At 40.8% G+C, this 20,158-nt stretch overlaps 1 protein-coding gene across 2 annotated transcripts in view; it reads left to right on the forward strand.

The window, feature by feature from the left end:
- Nucleotides 1-20,158, forward strand: part of LOC131221546 (cysteine-rich receptor-like protein kinase 44) — an 83,818-nt gene that overhangs the window by 55,840 nt on the left and 7,820 nt on the right. The window contains exons 1-3 of one of the 2 annotated variants that reach the window (XM_058216824.1): nucleotides 10,085-11,032; nucleotides 18,301-18,426; nucleotides 18,629-18,765. In XM_058216824.1, coding sequence (XP_058072807.1) covers nucleotides 10,213-11,032; nucleotides 18,301-18,426; nucleotides 18,629-18,765 — 1,083 coding nt within the window. In that variant the 5' untranslated portion in view covers nucleotides 10,085-10,212. Of the gene's footprint in view, nucleotides 1-10,084; nucleotides 11,033-18,300; nucleotides 18,427-18,628; nucleotides 18,766-20,158 lie in introns of those variants that run through there. The other variant, XM_058216825.1, reaches the window with a different exon arrangement.

Consider the following 20,158-nt stretch of genomic DNA (forward strand, 5'->3'; position numbering starts at 1 on the left):
AGCAACTCAAGTATCAGTTACACACTGTCAAAATGGGTGCTACACCTATGTCTGAATACATCCAGCCTGTCAAGTCTATTGTGGACAACCTCGCTGCCATGGCAAATCTCGTCACCGACTCCGACCTTGTGTCCACCCTCCTCAGTGGCCTGTCTCCTGAATATGACTTGTTCGTCACCTCTGTCAACACACGAGTCGACCCTATTTCCTTTGAAGAATTGATCAGCCTCATGCTTAGTCAGGAGATACATCGTGGGCGCACCCTCCCCAACCCTGAGTCTACCGCCCTCATCTCTCCTGCACCTATAGTTCACACTGCTTCACGGACTTCGAGGTTCTTCCCCGCCTCGCCTTCGTCTTCCTTCCGTAGGCATGGTCGAGGACGGGGTCGGGAACACGGTCGTGGGCGTGGTCGGTACTCCTCTCTACATCTGACCTCAGGTGGCCCCCAACATCAGACAGCTGGTGGTCGCTCGCAGTGCCAAATCTGCAACCGGTTTGGCCATTATGCCAACCACTGCTACAACCGCTATGATGAAGCCACCCCGCCTTCCAAACCGACTGCTCTCATGCACTCGGTCGGTAGCAGTAGCTCCTCTGATCCTAACTGGTATGTTGACTCTGGTGCTACACATCACTTGACTGCTGATATGGCGAACCTGACAATTCCGACTGAGTATCATGGCCCTGACAAGATTCGCATGGGTAACGGGACATGTCTGCCTATCCATTCTACTGGTTATTCTATTCTGAGTTCTCTATCTTCCTCCTTTGTGTTACATAACCTCTTGTTCGTTCCCAATATCACTAAGAATCTTCTCTCTGTTAGTTGTTTCACTGCTGATAATAAAGTCTTACTTGAATTTCATCCTGACTTTTGTCTTGTCAAGCATCTCTCCACCCGAAAAACTCTGCTGTGAGGATACCTTAAGAACGATCTATATGCCTTCTCTCTGGGGGACAAGAGTCTTGCTGCTTCTCCTTAGGCTCTTCTTGGTGAATGTGTCTCTTCCTCAGTATGGCACGAGCGCCTTGGTCATCCCACTAGTCGCATTGTCTCCAGTCTACTTTCTCAACATAAGCTTCCCTCTCTTCCTAATCGTGGGGGTCCTTCGGTTTGTGCTACCTGTCAGCAAGGGAAGAGCCATCTTTTACCTTTTTCCTCTTCATCTTCAGTTGCTACTGCTCCTCTAGAACTTATTCATTCAGATCTCTGGGGTCCATCTCATGTACCTTCTGTAAGTGGTCATCGCTACTACGTTAGCTTTGTTGATCAATACAGCAAATATGTTTGACTTTACCCATTAATGAATAAAAGCGAGACTTTTTCAGTTTTTGTCACTTTCAAAAATTATAATGAAAAATTCTTAGGTCATTCAATAAAGTCCTTCAGACCGATAGTGGTGGTGAATTCCTAAAATTTAAAACATTTCTTTCTTCTCATGGTATTATTCATCGTGTTTCCTGCCCACACACTAGTGCCCAAAATGGAACTGTGGAACGGAAGCATCGCCATCTTGTTGAGACTGGCTTGACCCTCCTCGCTCGGTCCCATGTACCTTTCTCTTATTGGCCATATGCTTTTCAGACTGCATCTTTCCTTATCAACTGAATGCCAACCATGAGATGCATCAGATTACATCTTAATCTATCTAAGATGACCATAAAAGGGCATAAGGATTGAGAAATAGAGATGCCTCCTCCATTTTTGGCAACCGCACTAAAAATCGGCCGTTTCTTCCCAAACTTGAACCCACCGACCTAACCTTCTTGAAGCTTCGATGAAGCTTATCTGCAAGCTTCCTAGGGCCCATATGGACCATCTCGAAGAAAGAAAATGGAGGAAGAGGAGGTGGAGGCAAAAACGCCATTAATGGTAGCCTTCTTCTTCCCCGATCGAGCTGCACCAGTTGCCTCGAGTCGGGGTGGAATCGGGTCAAGCCAGGAGATCTGCTGGGCCTCTAGAGAAGTAGAAAAGTAGAAAAAGGAAATGGGAGAAGAGAGAAGTGAGATGAGAGAGAGTGGTGCATTGCATCGACTTGACTCGCCCGAGCCACGAGTTGGGTCTGGGTGTGTCTGGTCGAGTTTTATCTCAGTCCAGAGACTGTTGGATGGCAATGAAACAAAGATAAAGAGGGAGAAGTGTGGGTGTGCGGTCACACCGAGCTGGGACAGGGAGAAATTTTTGCCGAGCTTGGGTCCAAGTCTCTGCCCCTCATGGCTGACTCGACCAAGTCTAGGTCCAAAATGGGCTAGTTGAGGTCACCCAGGCCCTTCGAATCTTCTCAGAGAGCATCTTATTTCTAGGAGGAGCTCCAAACTTCGTCAATGGCAGCACCAACATATACTCAGGCTGTTTTAGCAAGTTGGTGGTTGCTGCCGAGTCAAGGCTGGAAACGAGGGGAGTTACGGTTTGTGTTTGAGTCTTGCTGGGTGAGTTTTGACCTAGCATCCTTGCTGGTCATGCCAGTGGAAGAGAGAACGATAAAGAGGGAGAGGAAGAAGAAAGAAGAGAAAGGAAGTTTGAGTTGGGCCGGTTGTTGCCGAGTCAGTTCGTGGACTCCGGACGAGTCGTTGACTCGGTTCTCTTCTTTGAGTCAAGCTAGGCTGGGTAAAGTGGGCCTGATTTTATCTAGCCACCTTGCTGGGCATTGGGATGTGGAAGAAGGATGGAATGAAAAAGAGGAGGAAGGAAGGAAGAAGACGAGAAGGAGAGAGAGTGGGTTTGAGAGTAAGTCGACTCACTGCCTTTTGTGGCTGATGAGTCTGGGTTCGAGTTGGGCTTGGGCTTGGTCTAGATCCAGTTGGGATTCTGGCAAGAAAAGATAGGTGAGAAAAAAAAAGAGGGAGAGAAGAAGAGAGGGAGAGAGGAAGAGAGTTTGGGCTTGAAGTTGTGGGTTGACTCACTGCCGAATCAGCTGGGCCGAGTCGAGGATGGAGTGATGTGTTTAGGCTGAGCCTTGTTTAGATACAGTTGGCACTGAACTTGCACGAGAGGAGTGATGACGATGTGGGGCTATTGGCATCAGATCAAGTTTAGAACCCAACTTGCTGTCGGGTCAATAAATGTGAGTTAGCTTCCTCTCTCAAAGTAAGTTGTCTAACTTATCATTATCATTAGTGTTCCTATAATTAATTCAATTGTTAAATATGGTTAGCCATTAATAGGTTATGTATACTAGTAATAATTATCATAAACAAAACCACAACTGTTAGATGTTAGATATTAGTATTTATTTATCATCCCTAAATATAACCATTAATGATGGATCATACTATTCGTTACCATCATAATAATCATTATTATTATGATAGTTAATATTGACTACATCATTAAGGTTAGTGGCAATAATTAAGCACGAATAACCATCAGTACACTATCTATGCTAATGTTAGTTACCATAAATGAAATTACCATTAATAATACTAATATGGAATCCATCACTTGAAAAATATTACCATTAATAATAGACTATACTATTTTATTACCACTGTAATACTTATTATTACTATGGTTGTAAATATTAATTATATCATTAACATTAAATTATAACTAACCGTATTATTACATTGTGTTTAAACTACATATACATTATAGTTCTAAAACCTAAGTAATCCAAACCCTAGGCTTAGACCTTAGCCATAAATAGTGTGTAAAGCTTGAATCTAACCATACAAAATTTATAATTCATGGTAGGATTCGGTTCTAAAGACGAAAGCACTTAGCGACACTAGAAGGTGATTTGATTTATCAGGTGATGATTTCTTCCCCTTAAGCTTTTCATTTTCCCATTAGCTTAGTGATAGTTTTTATTTTAATTTGGATTGATAGTTGATATCTTTATTTATAATCACATGTGTTAATTGTTGGAATTAAATTGCTGAATTTCATGCTTAATATATATTTATCTTGCATATTTATTTCATACTTGTGGATTGCTTGTGGGACTTAAATTGGTACAGTAGTGGAAAACTCCTACTTATAAATGTACACCCATACTTGGGATGTAACTCGATTGATTGTGATTGTAATTGACCTTCGACTTAGTGGTTATTGAATGATGGTTTAAATCAAATAATGATGTGGGCCTACTATCCAGGGATTGTTGTGTCTAAGTGATTTTTAAGGATGGTCTTTTATCGCATGGTTTTGATATTGACCTTATGTGGCTTAGTTTTGATAATTGCCCCATGTGGCTTAGTTTTGATATTGGCCCTATGTGGCATAGTTTTGATAATTGCCCTAGGTGGCTTGGTTTTAGTAGTTGCTCTACATGGGTTCGATGTATTATTTTGTACAACCATATGATGGTAAGCCCCATATACTGAAATATGATTGGCCACTAGTCGACGGGTTTCCATTAAACATCCTAAGGTGATAGCCTCATGACTCAAGGATAGTGAAATGAGACACTATGTCTGAGCTGTCGGCTTACGCTGGTGACAAGCCCCCGTAGTAGCCTTGAGCCTATTTAAACCAACTTATTATAATTGGACTAATAATGGCTTGACTAATCATGCATATCCAGACCATCGTCTATCGATTTATGTATGTGATGTACGATGGCAGTCATTATGTAGTACGTGATGTACACACATGATGTACTTTACTAATGGCCAGCCTTTGCATGGGTGACGAGCCCAACTTCCAAACGGATGAGCATCCTCAGGTCGATGATGCATTCATGCATTCATGTATCTAATAAGACTACATCGTGTGTTGTTTTTTATGCTTTGTTATAATTATGCTTACCTAATGTGGTGGTGTGTAATCTTGAAGGGAATTTACACTGAGCTAACCACTCATTTATCAAATATATAACCGTACAGGTAGAGTAGGTGGCTTAGATGATATTCGTGTTCATATTGATGAGGAGTAGGGTACCATTGTCGGAGATGCATGATTGTATTGCTAAGAGTTTCTACGTGATTTCATAGCTCAAGATTTGTAATGATCATGAATTCGTTTCACATGCGATGTTATCTCATTTTGTAATTGTAAGTATTGGAATATTAGTTTGTATAAGTCATTATGAGCAGCCACTTGTATATCCTATTTGTAAATGTAAAATTTTTCATTATGTAGCATTTGTCCATTCTACGCTAAATTGCTAACTCTGAATGAAATAAAGGAAAAAGATATGGAATCTGGCTCTCTGTAGGTTAACACTCGAGTTTTTGGAAAACGAATCGTATACTCGAGTCCTAAAAACATGGGGCGTTATAGCAAGTCTGCAAAAATATGGGTCTTTCGAACATAATGGTAGAATCTGATTATAGGATCATTATAGAAGCCATTTCATCCCCTGCTTCGTCCGTATGCTGGAAATCTTGGTACCAACTAAGCATCATCTCCAGTCTCATTCAACTGCTCAACCTTCATTTCTCTCATACCTTCCGCAAAGGTAACTTTGTGGCAGACGGTCTAGCCACGACAACCACTAGTGGAATTCTAGACTTCCTGTCTCTCTCTGGATCTCTTCTCCCTAAAATGATCAGGAGCTACCTTGTTCTGGATAATGCAGGTCTGACCTTATTTCAATCTGCTGATTCTCTGTTTGTTGGCCCTGAGTGGTTGGTACCTATCTCAGGCTGCTAGCTGTATGTAGTTTCAGAGAGGTTTTTCTGATTAGTTGTTGTTGGGCCTGTTGATCCTTTCAGTCTCTTACCATCGGAATGATCTCTGGGCTACAATTCTCCTCAGCCATTGGGCCAAGTAGCTACTTTCGCTACAACTGGTAGTTATGCAGGTGGTTGATCTAGTAAAGCTAAGCTAGAGGTAGAGCTAAAGAAGGGTTTGCTTGTGCTCTCAAAAGCAGGGGTCTGGCCGATTGGGTTTTGCTTTAGGTTTGGTTGAAGCTGCTGGTTGAGGAAGGAGTTGTGTGGAAGCTGTTTCAACTCTGTTTTCAGCACTGCCCTTTGCTAGTGATGTTTTGGGAGGCAGCTGCGGCCTATCTGTATCTCTGTTTTGCTTTGGATTTCCTCTGGTTTGCTAGGTCGCTGATGCTTGCTTCATCAGGTGATGCTGGCACGTTTCAAGGTCACCCCTTATTTACACCCAGATCCATAGCTCAACTGGCAGACTGAGTGGAGTTACCTCGTTTCAACACTTGAGGTCTTGGTATCGATCCCTAGCGGGGGTGGCTAACATGGAGTGTGTGCACTGACATGGGTGTATGCTAACAAGCCAACCCAAAAAAATAAAAATAAATAAGGTCTCCCTTATTTGGTTTCTTTTTCTGTTTTGCTGTATACTCCTACATGATAGGTGCAGTCTGGATCCTTAATGGCTGTACATTCCAGTTTCATGTTAATGAAGTTCAGGTGGAATGATTCCGCATTTTCAAAATAAAAAAAAAAAAAAAAAAACAAAACAAAAAAAAGTCCCAAATGGATAGATATAGTTAACAATCAAAATTAGTTTTGAGCTTGAAAATGTGACAGTTGCGGAAATAAAAATTACACGATTGAATGTAAATTTGATGTGAATTTATAAAACATTAAACTATGCCTGTAAGTAATTAGGGTGAATGCTTCTATACACTTGCGGTACCAGTTATGAACCGTAATTCGTGTATGAAGGTGCACATTCTTTATTTGAATCGAGGTGTGGGGCATGTTTGATAATTTGTTCTTTTTCCATTAGCCCGTCAACCACGAGAAGGCGTGTGTTTTCCAAAAAGTAAACTACTTTGACTAAATGGAAGTTATTTGATACTCTTGCAAGGTATGGCTATTGATACGCAGCCACTTAGAAATTATGCACATGTCAAATATTATCTAAAATTAAACTGAATAAAAATCCACTCTATCCAAGGCCATCATTTCTAAAATACAAAAGGGTTCAACAATCCAGATCGTTGATTAGCATACACCTATCGATTGAAATAGGACAGTTCGATAATTATATGAGTGTTTTCTTTTCGTTCATGTTGCAACAAGATTGAAACCCATAATCAGAAAAGTTTAATTTGAGCTACTTGTATCATAAAAATGCATAACCTAAATGATTTCTTAGCACATCCTATCATTCATTGTATTGGCTGAGAATGCGGGGGTCTCACACTGTAAAATGCAAACTTAGAGGAAAGCTAAACCACTCGTTGACGCTCTCTTCTTTGAAAGGGGAAGAATGGTCCCATACTCTGCCGGACTACGGGTATTCAAGTCATACGCATGCACTCGTCTTCTGTGCATATGGTCTTGATTTACTTGAATCTAAACCACCTAATAGCAACCACAACGTGCAACATTTATACCGTGATTGTAGATGCCTTTATATTGGCAAGCATACTCTACCTGATCATTATTAAAATTACAGTAAATTTCTATACAAGGCGCCCTGATTGTCTTTGATAGAATGCGCTTCCTTCCACTTCCCTTGATGTGTGTAGGCCCCACCAACTTTTCCCCTTCTCTTTGCGGCTAACGTATCTCCCTTTTCTCTTGGTGTCCCCTCATTAAGGTGTGTAGCACTTGCCACATCCCAGTGTCATGTAATTCCTCTTATATAACATGGGATGCATCATACCTCTATTCTTATATGATTCCTTTTATACATTGGTTATAGTGGTTCGGAATTGAGGAATTATTTGATACTGTAGTTTCATGTATGACTGTTGGTACACGAGCGCTGAGAGAAATTGCTCACAGCTCATATACAACTAAAATGAAATATGCATCTAGGGTTCTGGTAGAGCAATCCTAAACCATAAGTGCATATTGAAATAGGACTGTTAGATATTTTCCATTCTTAATTAACTGTTTATTAATTGTCCACCAGTTTGATGGTCAGATAATCAAATAAGACTATTTGTTTGACTCATAATACATCTAAAATTTGAATCAAAACTCGGATGATTGAGTTTGAATTATTGTGCCAAGGTTAGCACAGCCATGTCATGGGAAACGGATTGGCTACTACCCCGGCCACCAGCCCCATGGCTGGTTGTCGGGTTCTGTGGGCCCCACTATGATGTATGTGTTTCATCCATGCTGTCCATCTATTTTTCTAGATCATTTTATTGCATGAAACCAAAACTGAGGTATATCCCAGTATTAACTGGACCACATTACAGGAAACTATGTTGAAGGAACATTGACCATTAAAAACTTTTTGGGGGCCATAAAAGTTTTGGATCAAGCTGATCTTTGTTTTTTGCCTTCATCTGGGTCTGTATGACCTAATCAACAGATTGGATGTCAAGTAAACAGTACATTGGGCCTTAGGAGGATTTCAATAGTGGATATCCCATCACTATTGTTTTCCTGTGGTGTGGTCCACCTGAGATTTATATCACTCTCATTTTTGGTATCAAGCCCTAAAATGATCTTTAAAAACGGATCGACCGAATAGATGAAACACGTACATCATGCTGGGGCCCACAGAGCCCCGACCATCAGCCACCGGGCTGGTGGCAGGGGAGTAGCCAATCCATTTCCCATGACAAGGGGCGGTTGGATTGCAGGCTGCAAGAGTATGTACTGAATAACTTTCAATCATGCGTTTATATGACGCCGCCTGCCCTTGAAAGTGGCTCATGTACTGGCAATCCGCGTTCTCTTTCAGACACCACAAAAATCACACCACGCGCTGGTTATATGCATCCTCTTTCAATGGCTACCAGCGCGTGAGGACTGAAGGGACCGGAAAGTTACCAACCTTGCTGGTCCATATTTCGGCATATGCAAGGGCTATGACAGGCCACCGTGTTGTATTGGTTTTATCCACGCCTTCCATTTTATTTTATTTTTTATATCATTCATGGTATAAGGAAAAAAAAAAAAAAAAGGGCAAAAAGAAAAAGAAAAAAGAAAGCAAATCTAACAGCTCAAGTGGAATACGCAATGGGATTAAACGTCGGCTGTTGAAAACTTTGGGGCCGCAGAAGTTTTGGTTGAAGCTATTATTAGTGTTTTCCCTTCATTCAGGTTTATGTGAGCTTAATAAGAGGTTGAGTGGCAAATAAACATCACCGTGGAACTTAGGAAGGTTTATTAAGCGGGCATCATTATCACCGTTACTTCTATGGTGTAGTCTACGTGAGCCTTAGAACTGCATCATTTTCGGGCTGTTTCTCAAAAGTAATATGAAAAAGTGGATGGACGGTGTGGATAAAACCCTTACAGCACGATGGGCACCGCAGAGCTCCTGCATGTGCCGCGCACGGGAGAGCCGGGGGGGTCGTATCAAATTCCGTCCGGACTGAAGGGGACGCTTTCGTTTTCGCGAGAAAAAATGAAAATTAAGAGAAAATGAAAGAAGTGCGGTTCATGTAAAAACAGAGAGAAAAAATTAAAACCAAAAAAAAAAAAAAAAAAAAAAAAAAAAAAGAAGAAGAAAGGAAAAGAAAAAGAGTACCAGCCCCACGCGAGAAATTTATCACTGTAGAGGCTACCTTTTACCCGGCGTCTTTTAAACTTTACTTTTCCAAAGTAAACCATTCTTATGGACACGCTATTTGCCGACGAAAATATCCTCCTAAACTTTACTTTCTCAAAATAAACCATTCTGTACGGACACACTCTTTGCAGATGAAGAGCCCGTGCATTCACGGTGGCTATATACCTACGGTTATAATCCGTAGCAATAGGTATTGAATGCAATGGTATTTTACCCTATAAATAGTGTGTCCGTATGTCCGTACAGAATGGTTTACTTTGAAAAAGTAAAGTTTGGGAGGATATTTTCGTCAGCAAATAGCGTGTACAGTGGTCAATTTCTCGCCCACGCGCAATTGGAGGAGGTGGACTAATCTCAGATGACCATATGTACGCTCAACTACACGCAACCGTTGGCCACGACGTATCCCACAGTTGAACATCCAAACCGTTCATTAAGTTAACAGACCCAAAATCAAGTCCTTCACCTAACGAAGTAAGCCCCATTTGAAAGAAATAATAAATAAAGCAATTAGGTCTCATTTCCAGCAAAGCATTCGGTGGATTTATGACTTACCAATGGAAGGCCAAAATAAGAACTATAAAAAAGATCCCCGTTTAAGAGGCAAAAAGTCTATTAGTTAGAGATTATAAATATTCAATCGGATTTTTCATTGTGACCTAGGCCATCTAGATCATGACCTTATGAGTTGGACGATGTAGATCTGCAACAAACCATGACTGGTTCATCACGCGGAAGGACCTGGAAATCTTCCCTGTTTGTTATAAGGCTCTTCATATTCCCTGCATCTCAAGACTCTATTCCCCAAAATGCATTTTCTTGTATCAAAATACATCCATTTACTTCTATTTTCATCCCTACTACTTCTTTCTCAAGTTCCCATCTCAGCCGAAGATCCAGTCTTCACGGTCTGTCCACCGGAAACTTCAAATTACACTTTGGGGAGCCAATTTGAAACCAATCTCAACCGTCTATTCCCTTTGTTATCTCCAAATGGGTCCATCAATCTCACCAGCTACTACAACTACACGTCCGGCAAAGACAACAACATAGTCTACGGCTACTCTCAATGCATGTCTGGTGCAACTGAAGAAGATTGCAAAGAATGCCTAAAGAATTCAACAAAAGAGATCATCAGGCGGTGTTCCAACAGAATGGAAGCTGTCATCCGATACTACAACTGCATCTTACGCTACTCGTACCGTTCGTTCTTCTCCCAAAGCGACAGTGGCATTAGAACACAGCTTATCTTAACTCAGGATGCCGCCAACACAACCCTTTTTAATGAGCAATTAGGAAGTCTGATGAGAAGTCTGACATCCGAGGCCGCTTCAAAGCAGTCCAAATTCGCAACTGGGAACATCTATCTGAATGTCTTCCAGAACATATCTGGTCTCGCCCAGTGCACTAGAGACTTATCGACTGGCAATTGCATTGCATGTCTGGATATGATGGTCGGCAGGATTCCACAATGTTGTGACAAAAAAATGGGAGGGAATATCTATAGTGTGAGTTGTAACATAAGGTATGATCCATATCTTTTCTTTGCTAATTCGCAGCCGCCGACGTCTCCACCACCGCCAATTGCAGATCCTCCACCTCCTTCGCAGCCTGCAGGCGAAACGATTGGTAAGCGTAATTTTCTGTGCACCCACTTCCATATTCTTCAGTATGGCAGTGTCTTTTTTTCTTCTTTTTTTCTTTTTTTTTTTTCTTTTTTGTGAAAAAAATAAAATAAAATTACAGGCCCAGCGTAAAATCTCAGAAATCTCAACTTGATTTTATTGGTTGAGTTGACTTAGTTCGAATTTTAGGGGGCGTTTGGATGCCTGCAAATTTTTGAGTCGTAAACACATTACGGTTTACACGTTATTTCATTTGGCTTTTAAGTGATAATTTGTATACTAGTAAATAGATTGTGTTTGGCTAGGATATAAAGTGTTTACAATGAATAAAGTAGGTATTCATTAGGAGACCCTGGCCGGTGGACTTCGAAAAATCTGCAAAAATCACATATGAAAGACTTGATATTTTTAGAGCCCTAAGAGAGCATTAAAAGCATACACACACTAAATGGATTCGATGTCTTCCACCCATCACAATGGCTCCAAATGCAATCTAGAAGTTTTTAACGGTGGATGTCTCATCCTTCCTTTCTGTGGTCTATTTGATAATGGACGAGCAGTTTTTTAAAATCCAAGGGAGAGCATCAAGGGAAGTACATGGTGGATAAATTGGATGTATCATATACATTACAATGGACTCATATATCATTAGTGTGTATTAACCATGATGTTCTAGCATGTGTAATGTTTTTTTAGCAGTAAAAACATCACCTGTAATTTGAAAGTCTTTACCTGGTTTCAAATTACAGGTAATTGTTATAATCTGTTTACATCCTGCAAAGCTTTTATAGGCAAATACATGCATCCAAAACCATCCGTTTACCTGCAATTCCTTTACAACTTGATGACTTTACAAGCATCAATGTTGAAATTTTTTATAGGTAAAATTTAATATTTAACCTAGTAAAGTGGGAAATGATCAGATGGATCCTGCAAGCAAGCACATCGTCCAACATGGAACATGTGTGTAAGATCATACCCACCTGACCATCAGGTGGGTCATTGGCATCACGCCCAGTGCAAAACAAATGGGCGTCAGAAAAAAATTAACAGTCAGATTAATTTTTCCACTGTTGGCTGCTTGAATCTTCCAGATGTTTGGAGCAGCAAACTTAAAAATTATCTACACCAGATGGAAGGTTCATATCTCCCAGAAGTGTTCTTTATTGGCACTTGACTAGGGTTAAGATGACTACGTGAGTTTTTCACCCTCCATTGTCACATTTGTCCACGTAAATGAAAATAATTAGCTTTCTAGCATTCTAAAGGTAAACAGAGCTGGTAACCCCCGCAGGTCGGGGTATATCATGTCAAAATAAGAGGTAGATGTTGCTGTGTCTAATCTCAAGATTAAACTTATCTTAAATAGTATCCGTCGTATCAATGTCTAAAGTCAATGTTTTCTTGATAAAAAGTAGCCTTTGAAATCGTGCCTCCCATTAGATGATCCGGCCATAGAACTTGGCTAGGGTGAAGACGACTACATGCGTTTTTCACCCTCCACTGTCACATTTGTCCACGTAAATCCAGATAGTCCACGTCATTACATCACATCGCACTGGGTGGAAGCTCCTAACCATCCAATCTGTTGGACACGTTAAAAAGACTACTCAATGGCTCGAATTCAACGACTGATATCAAATGCATCAGTGCATTAGTTCAATCAGTTCCGTGTTCCTTTGGGCTTTCCTCCATTCACATCCGTCGCACTTATTCAACAGACTGAAACATGCTAGGGTGTGAGGAACACAGATTGCACGAAGAGAAATAAAGGTAGAGAGAAATGCAGGAGAGATTTCGTAGAGGAGTTTTGACAGGGTGAGTGACGGTGTTTATTTTCGCTCAGAAATTGCATTTTAAATGATGATCCGAACCGTTCATATTTCGGATTCCATGCTCCTCGGACTATGGTATGAAATATTTATCTAAGTGGTTAGCTTTTAAAAAGAAAAGGCCTCAAGTCCGGCAAGTTGGACCAGAAGCTATGGTCCATCCGATGATAGCTTCCAACCTATTGAGTGCAAGTAAAATCCGACTTTTCAAATGCTCCTAGTTGGGTCAAAAAGCCTTTTTGAATGTTTCAACTTTCATCAAAATTTTGAACGTTTTTTTGCAAGGCAGGATAGAAAAGTCTGCCAACTTTTGAGACCGCATGCTATTTGAGAACACGTGCTATTATGATGCTACGACTAGAGTTGTACACTAGTCGAGTCGAGCCGAGTATCACACTACTCGTACTCGGCTCTTAATGCCCGAGTCGTGCTCGTACTCGACTCTACTCGGCCAACGAGCATGGACTCCTTGCTCGTACTCTACTCGCCCGAGTACAAGCTGAGTACGAGTAGATAACGAGTCGAGTCGAGTCCAAGTTTTCGAGGCGAGTTCGAGTACGAGCAGAAATTGGCCAAATTTAAGGCCATCAAAGGTCCATATTTTGGACAAATTTGTGGGCTGTCTAATAGTCCAAAAATTGGACAGATTTAAGGTCATCCTCGCTGTCCAAAATGGACAGATTGTGGGCCTTTCTCATGGCAAAAAATTGGGCAGATTTGAATCACATTAGGCATACAATAATAAAAAGAAAAAGAAAGTATGGATAAGGATTAGGGACTCATACTTTTTGCGGACGAATAGAGCAGGGACGAGCGTGCAGGGTAAGGACGACGGATGAGTAGGGCATGGATGAGCGTGCAGGGCAGGGACGAAGGATGAGTATCTCCACCCTTTGCGTGTAGCGGACCAGCGGTGCAGGGCACTGGACAGGCCACAGGGATGAGAGAGAGAGAGAGGGAAGAAGAGGGACGGCCGGAAGTCCAACCCGGTCAAAAGTACCAAGTTGGTTTGTGTTGGCATCAAGTCGGGGAGAGAGAGAGAGAGAGAGAGAGAGAGAGAGAGAGAGAGAGAGAGAGAGAGAGAGAGAGAGAGAGAGAGAGAGAGAGAGAGAGAGAGGAGGGAGGGAGAGAGGGGGTGCAATGGCTACAACCCAAAGAAAGAGAGGCTATTAAAAGCGAGTTATATATACTGGTACACGAGTCGAGTACGAGTCGAGTACCGAGTCGAGTACTTCTCAACTCGTACTCTACTCATTTTCTAAACGAGCCTTATAAACCCGCTCGTACTCGGCTCAAAATCATACGAGTTGAGTACGAGTCGAGTATTCCGAGTCGAGTCGAGCGAGTACTCGAGCCTTAGTCTGCTCGTGTATAGCTCTAGCTACGACTGAAAGTGTGGTTACCATTCAAAAAGTTTGGTCTTTGAAATGTCACATCCAGTTTCTGTCAAATATTTAACGTTTATTGTACAGATTAGTTGCAGGGCAGAAAAGTCTTGCGTCCTACCCGTTAGGTCCCACTAGGCCACCATAATGAATGGTTTTCATGAATGACATCCATCTATTTTTCCAGATCATTTCGGGCCTGTTTGGCCGGTCCAATCCCACAGTATTAGAAGGGATGGGATTGCCATGTCTCGGATATGCATGACAAGCCAAACAGGCTCAGTGAACTTGTCCCGGGATATAAGCAATCCCATGCACCTTAAAACAATCCACCGACATCAGCATCACTACCTTAAAAGTGATCCCATCCCTTGGTTGGACGGATTGGAAGGTAAAATCCCAGGATATGCTGGGCATGCCAAACAGACCCAGTGAACTTGTCTCGGGACATAGCAATCCCATGAATCTTAAACCAATCCACTGACACCACCATCATTACCTTAAAATCCATCCCAACCCTCCTAATCCCATAGGATTCACCCGGCCAAACAGGCCCTTAGGACATGAATCCAAAAATGAAGCGGATTCAGGCCTCAAGTGGACTGCACATTAGGATTTAATGCTCACTATTAAAACCTTTATGGGATCCATAAAGGTTTTAGATTAAGTTGATATTTGTGTTTTGTCTTCATCTATGTCTATATGACTTTGTGAGTAGGTTGGATGGCAAATAAACATTATAGTGGCTCTTAGGAATGTTTTAACATGGGTGTTATTACATTATTATTTCTTATTGTATGGTCCGCTTGAATTTCAAATGTGCCCTATTTTTTTCTCTTATATCTAAAATAATATGAAAAAATTGATGGATGGTACAGATAAAACTCATATATCACAGTGGGCCGCAGAGAGCTCCCTGCCTAGACTGATTTCAGTTTGGGTGAGGGCAGGACACAGTCTACTTCCATAATCCTAACCTCACTTGCCTGGAAATCAGCCCAGGCAAGGACTCTATGGAGCCCACTGTGATGTATGGATTTTATCCATGGTGTTCATCCATGCTACAAGAACTGGCAGTGATAATGACTCTCACTGTTGAAACTTTCTTAGGTCAATGTAAATTTCAATGGAAGGAAAAACATAAATTTCAACTTGGTACAAAACTTACACCCAGATCCATAGCTCAACTGGCAGACTAAGTGGAGATACCTCGATTCAACACTTGAGGTCTTGGTATCGATCCCTAGTGGGGGTGGCTAACATGGAGTGTGTGTACTGACCCTGCCCGAAAAAATAAAAAATAAAAATAAATTAATTGGTACAAAACTTGTGCCTGTCAAGAAGTTTTCAATTATAAGCATTCAATCCCCATCGTGTGGTTCACTTGAGCTTTAGGGGTCGTTTGATACCATGAATTCGGGGATGTTTGAGGGGATTTCAAATCCCTAATATGTTTGGCACCATAAGTTAATTGAGGGTTCAAATCTCCTCATAGAGGGGTTTAAAATCGAAGGTGAAAGCTTGAATTACATCCAAAAATCCTTTCAAGAGTTGCATGTGTAGCAGGTGTGTCAATAGGCTAATTAATCTATTGGGCACATGGTCCAGTGATGATATCCTAAAACAATTAGAGTATCAATTGCATCATTATTATTACTTTAATACCATGATTTGCACTGTCCAAACATTGTCCATTTTAATCAATGGTTAAAAATCGTTTGTTAGTGACTCAGATGTGATCTGGTGCTTGTGGCCCATCCGAGACTTGAAGTTTCATCATTTTCGGATAAAGTGTATACTTCAACGAGCTTATTACAACCATAATGTCAAACATTACACACATACACTACTTAGATATATTGAAGTTGATTTAGTAATTAAATTCAAACTAATGTAGATATATTATGCATAACTACTTATGAATTACAAATGATTCTGAATCCAATCCAGGATGTCAAACACAATAAGAAGATTTCAAATTCACGGAATTTCAAATCTAAAGGGTTTCAGAATCCATACTCCCAAACAGGCATTTAGGTTTGCCTAATTTTTGGATCAGGTTTGCCTAATCTTTTGGATCACTTTCTAAAATATACGAAAAATGGATGAAAGGAATAGATAAAATTTGTACATAACGGTGGGTCATACAGAGTGCCTTCCTATACCGATTCGATCGAGTCGGAGTCTGGACGCAATCCACTCCTAGAAAGTCCGACTGTCGTAGACGCGTGCATTGAACGAGTGGCTAACTTTTAAAGAGGAAATTTCAAGTCCAGCTAGCTGGACCGTAAAGTATGGTCTTCCCAGGTGATAGCTTCCAACCTATGATGTGCAAGTAAAATCCAACCCTTCCAATAGACTGGATCCACCGTGGTTATTATCCAATACAAAAAACATCCTTATATACTGATCAGGTGAACCCCATTTGATATATATATATATATATATATATATATCTTCTATTTATTGATGGCAAAACGCAAGTGTCTCTCCACTCAGTGGATGTAGATTGCTTTTTTCATGATATTGATCTTCATCATAGGGACAAAATATTGGACGGTTTGGATGTTGCGCACACATGAAATGGCAGTGAGCATATAGAGCCATCTTGAACTTGTGATTCCTGCAAAGGACAAAGATCCGATGACAATTCACATTCTGGGGTATTCATGGCCACATCTTCAGATCTCGACTTTTGGGGGCGATATTATTGGGAATATCTAACTCAAAGTAAAACAGTCAAAACTATTTATCAAAGTAACTGAATAATTAAAATTAAAAAAAATAATAAAATGAAATGCATGGGAATAGATTGATTTTTTCCTGACAAGACAATATTTTTTCCATTAAAATATTGATTAATTTTCCATAAAATCATTTGGAGGTATTGAAAATAAAGCAATAATATTATTGTTTAAAAGGACCTTTGTTTGCATGCTATTTGTTATACAGTAGAGGTACTTTGATGTGTGGACCCTAGGGGTCCTTTTTTTGCGGTGGTCCACCTGAATTGTAATGTTCTGCTGTACGGTTATCTCCTCTTTTATAAATAAAATTTATTAATATTATTATTATTAAAGAGAGAGAGAGAGAGAGAGAGAGAGAGAGAGAGAGAGAGAGAGAGAGGTACTTTGATGCTATTGCAGGGTCGGTGTGGTGTTTTATTATTATTATTATTATTATTATTCTAAATTCATAGGGTGTGGTGGTTCATACTCAGGCACTGAGACATTGTACATGTGGCATATAACTAACTCAATGTAAAGCGTCCAAACATACACAATGAAATTGTACAATTTAGCTGATGGACAGAAATTTATTAGATTGTGAAATAAAGTACCCAACAGTCCAAATTAGAAGTTAAGTGTCTAATAATTAGAGTTGCAACCATTCAATTGATAAATTTAGGTTTGACTAATTACGGACGATTCCATTGATAATTAGAGTTGCCAGTTTTACAATTCATGAATTACAGCTTATCAACCATCAAACACACTCCAAAGAGTTGATATGATGGTAATTGAAGTGGATGGGTGGATGGATCGTAAGCCAAAAATCCCTGAACTGCGTAACGATGGGAGCAGTTGGCCTCTTTTCATTGAGAATATTGTAACTCAGTAAATTTTATAACTACTATTCCTATCTCGATTAATGAAAGGCTACTTTCTGTAGCTCTTTCCACAGCTCCGGTCTTCTAACATTGGAAACTTTTAGTGCACTTGCCCATCTTATTAACGTTTTGGATCATTAAACCATGTGCCACACTAGTATAAACTAGAAGCAGATATAGAGAACAGTGAATTATTTTTGGGTTGGATGTTTACCGAACGCCAAGAGTAAGAGTCATCCCAGGCCTACGAAACTCATCGTTATTTTAAACGGCATTGATGCAGTACATATATGAGTGGGTCCCAACACATTTGGTGGACAACCACCTCATAGTAGCCTGCGAACTGCTATCCTTACCCCTTGAAGTCATTTATTTTAAAAGATACTAATTTAGTTTCTTATCTAAGAATAGTTTTAAACAAAAAGAGAAATTCATGTTGACGCAGGAGGTAAGAAGAACGAATCCAGAACGGTTATTATAATCGCTGTCTCTGTTGTAATTTCGTTAGTTATAATCAGCACCATTTGCGCTTGTTTATGGACGAGGAACAAGGCAATTAGAAGAAAGCCAGGTAAAATATCCTTACACTTAACTCTCTCTCTCTCTCTCTCTCTCTCTCTCTCTCTCTGATATAAATGACAATTGAAGGAATAACGCTCTCTCTGATATAAATGACAATTGAAGGAATAACGTTCTTCATTTCCCACTCAAGATTTTTTTATTACTAGAATTTTATCTTATTCAATTTAAATAAAATTTATCTTATTTTTCAGATATACGAGATGACGTGAGTGAAGACGAGATAACAAGCATGTCATTAACATTTGATTTGGGTACACTAAGAACTGCCACAAGTAACTTCTCTGATGAAAATAAACTCGGCGAAGGGGGCTTTGGGTCCGTTTACAAGGTATATGACGCAGGGATGAACGTGATGAGGATAACTACTCCGAATCCACAGAGCTTCTCTGGACTCCTCACAGAGACTTCTCGAATCCACGAGGAAAGAAAGCAGAAAATAGAAATAAATTCTAATAAATTCGAAATTGATTAATTGATGAATAAAAACGAGTTCACAACCCTTTAAATAGGGGTACCAAGCAATGGGAAAGAAATCAGAATCAAACTTCAACTCAAACTCTTAGAATCCGCGACTTACTATAAATAGTAAACTTACTATTTATAGACGGTCGTGATGTCTACTAGTGCGCAAGGTTTTCGGCCAAAAATAGTAAGTGTCCTATTTGGCTTCACCAAACCGTTCTCCTAATTATTCTAAGCTCTTTTCACGTTGGGCGCAACTCCTAAAGCCCGACGGATGAAGAGTTATAATCAAACTAAAACTTACTATTTATAGTAAAAGCGAAATTAAAACGGGAAACGACCATCGATCCAGGGGTTTTTCGCAATTCCGGGCTCGCAACCCGGCGTAGCGGGTTGGTTGGCTTCGTAGCTCGTTCTACCCCAAAATCATATATTTTACGTCGAATAATCATTCAGGATTGCAAGATACGCCCGATTTAAGGTTCGATGGTGGTTCGATGGTCGTCGTCGACCGGGCCTTTTCGATCCATCTTGGCCATGTAACGTCGCGACCCGCTCTACATCAGTCTCCTCCACTTCAAAAGAACTCGTCCTCGAGTTCTCGTCATGCTACTGGTTCATGATACTCGGTTAGGTCCATGACATTAAAAGTCCGTGAGATGGCCATGTCATCTCTGGGAGATCAACAACATAAGCGTTGTCATTGATCTTTCGGATGATTGGTACCGGTCCAATCTTCTTATTTTTCAACTTGTTGTACGTCCCGGTCGGAAATCTCTCTTTGCGCAAATGGACCATAACGCGGTCGCCTACCTCGAACACTTTTTGTCGCCGATGCTTGTCCGCTTGTTCCTTGTACTTCTCGTTCGAGGCATGTAACTTGTCTCTTCCGCATGGATGCCCAAGATCTTGTCTGCCATATGTTACTGCTGCAATGCTCGTGCACAGGTGCTTGGGTAGAGGACCAAGTCAAGTGTGTGGCGAGGCACTCGTCCGTAAATAATCTGGGAGGGATTCTCCTGTCGAGCGGTTCACCATATTGTTGAATGCAAACTCGCTGAGACAAGGCCAAATCCCAATCCTTCAGTTTTACTCCTGAAATACGGCGAAGGAGGTTTCCCAACGTGCGATTTACAACTTCGATCTGCCCATCGGTCTGTGGGTGGTAAGCACTACTAAATTGAAGTCGTGTATCGAATCGATTCCATAAAGTCCGCCAAAAGTGGCTAATGAACTTCGTGTCACGATCGAAAGTAATG

This window comes from Magnolia sinica, chromosome 12 (genome assembly GCF_029962835.1).
Source record: "Magnolia sinica isolate HGM2019 chromosome 12, MsV1, whole genome shotgun sequence".
NCBI lineage: Eukaryota > Viridiplantae > Streptophyta > Magnoliopsida > Magnoliales > Magnoliaceae > Magnolia > Magnolia sinica.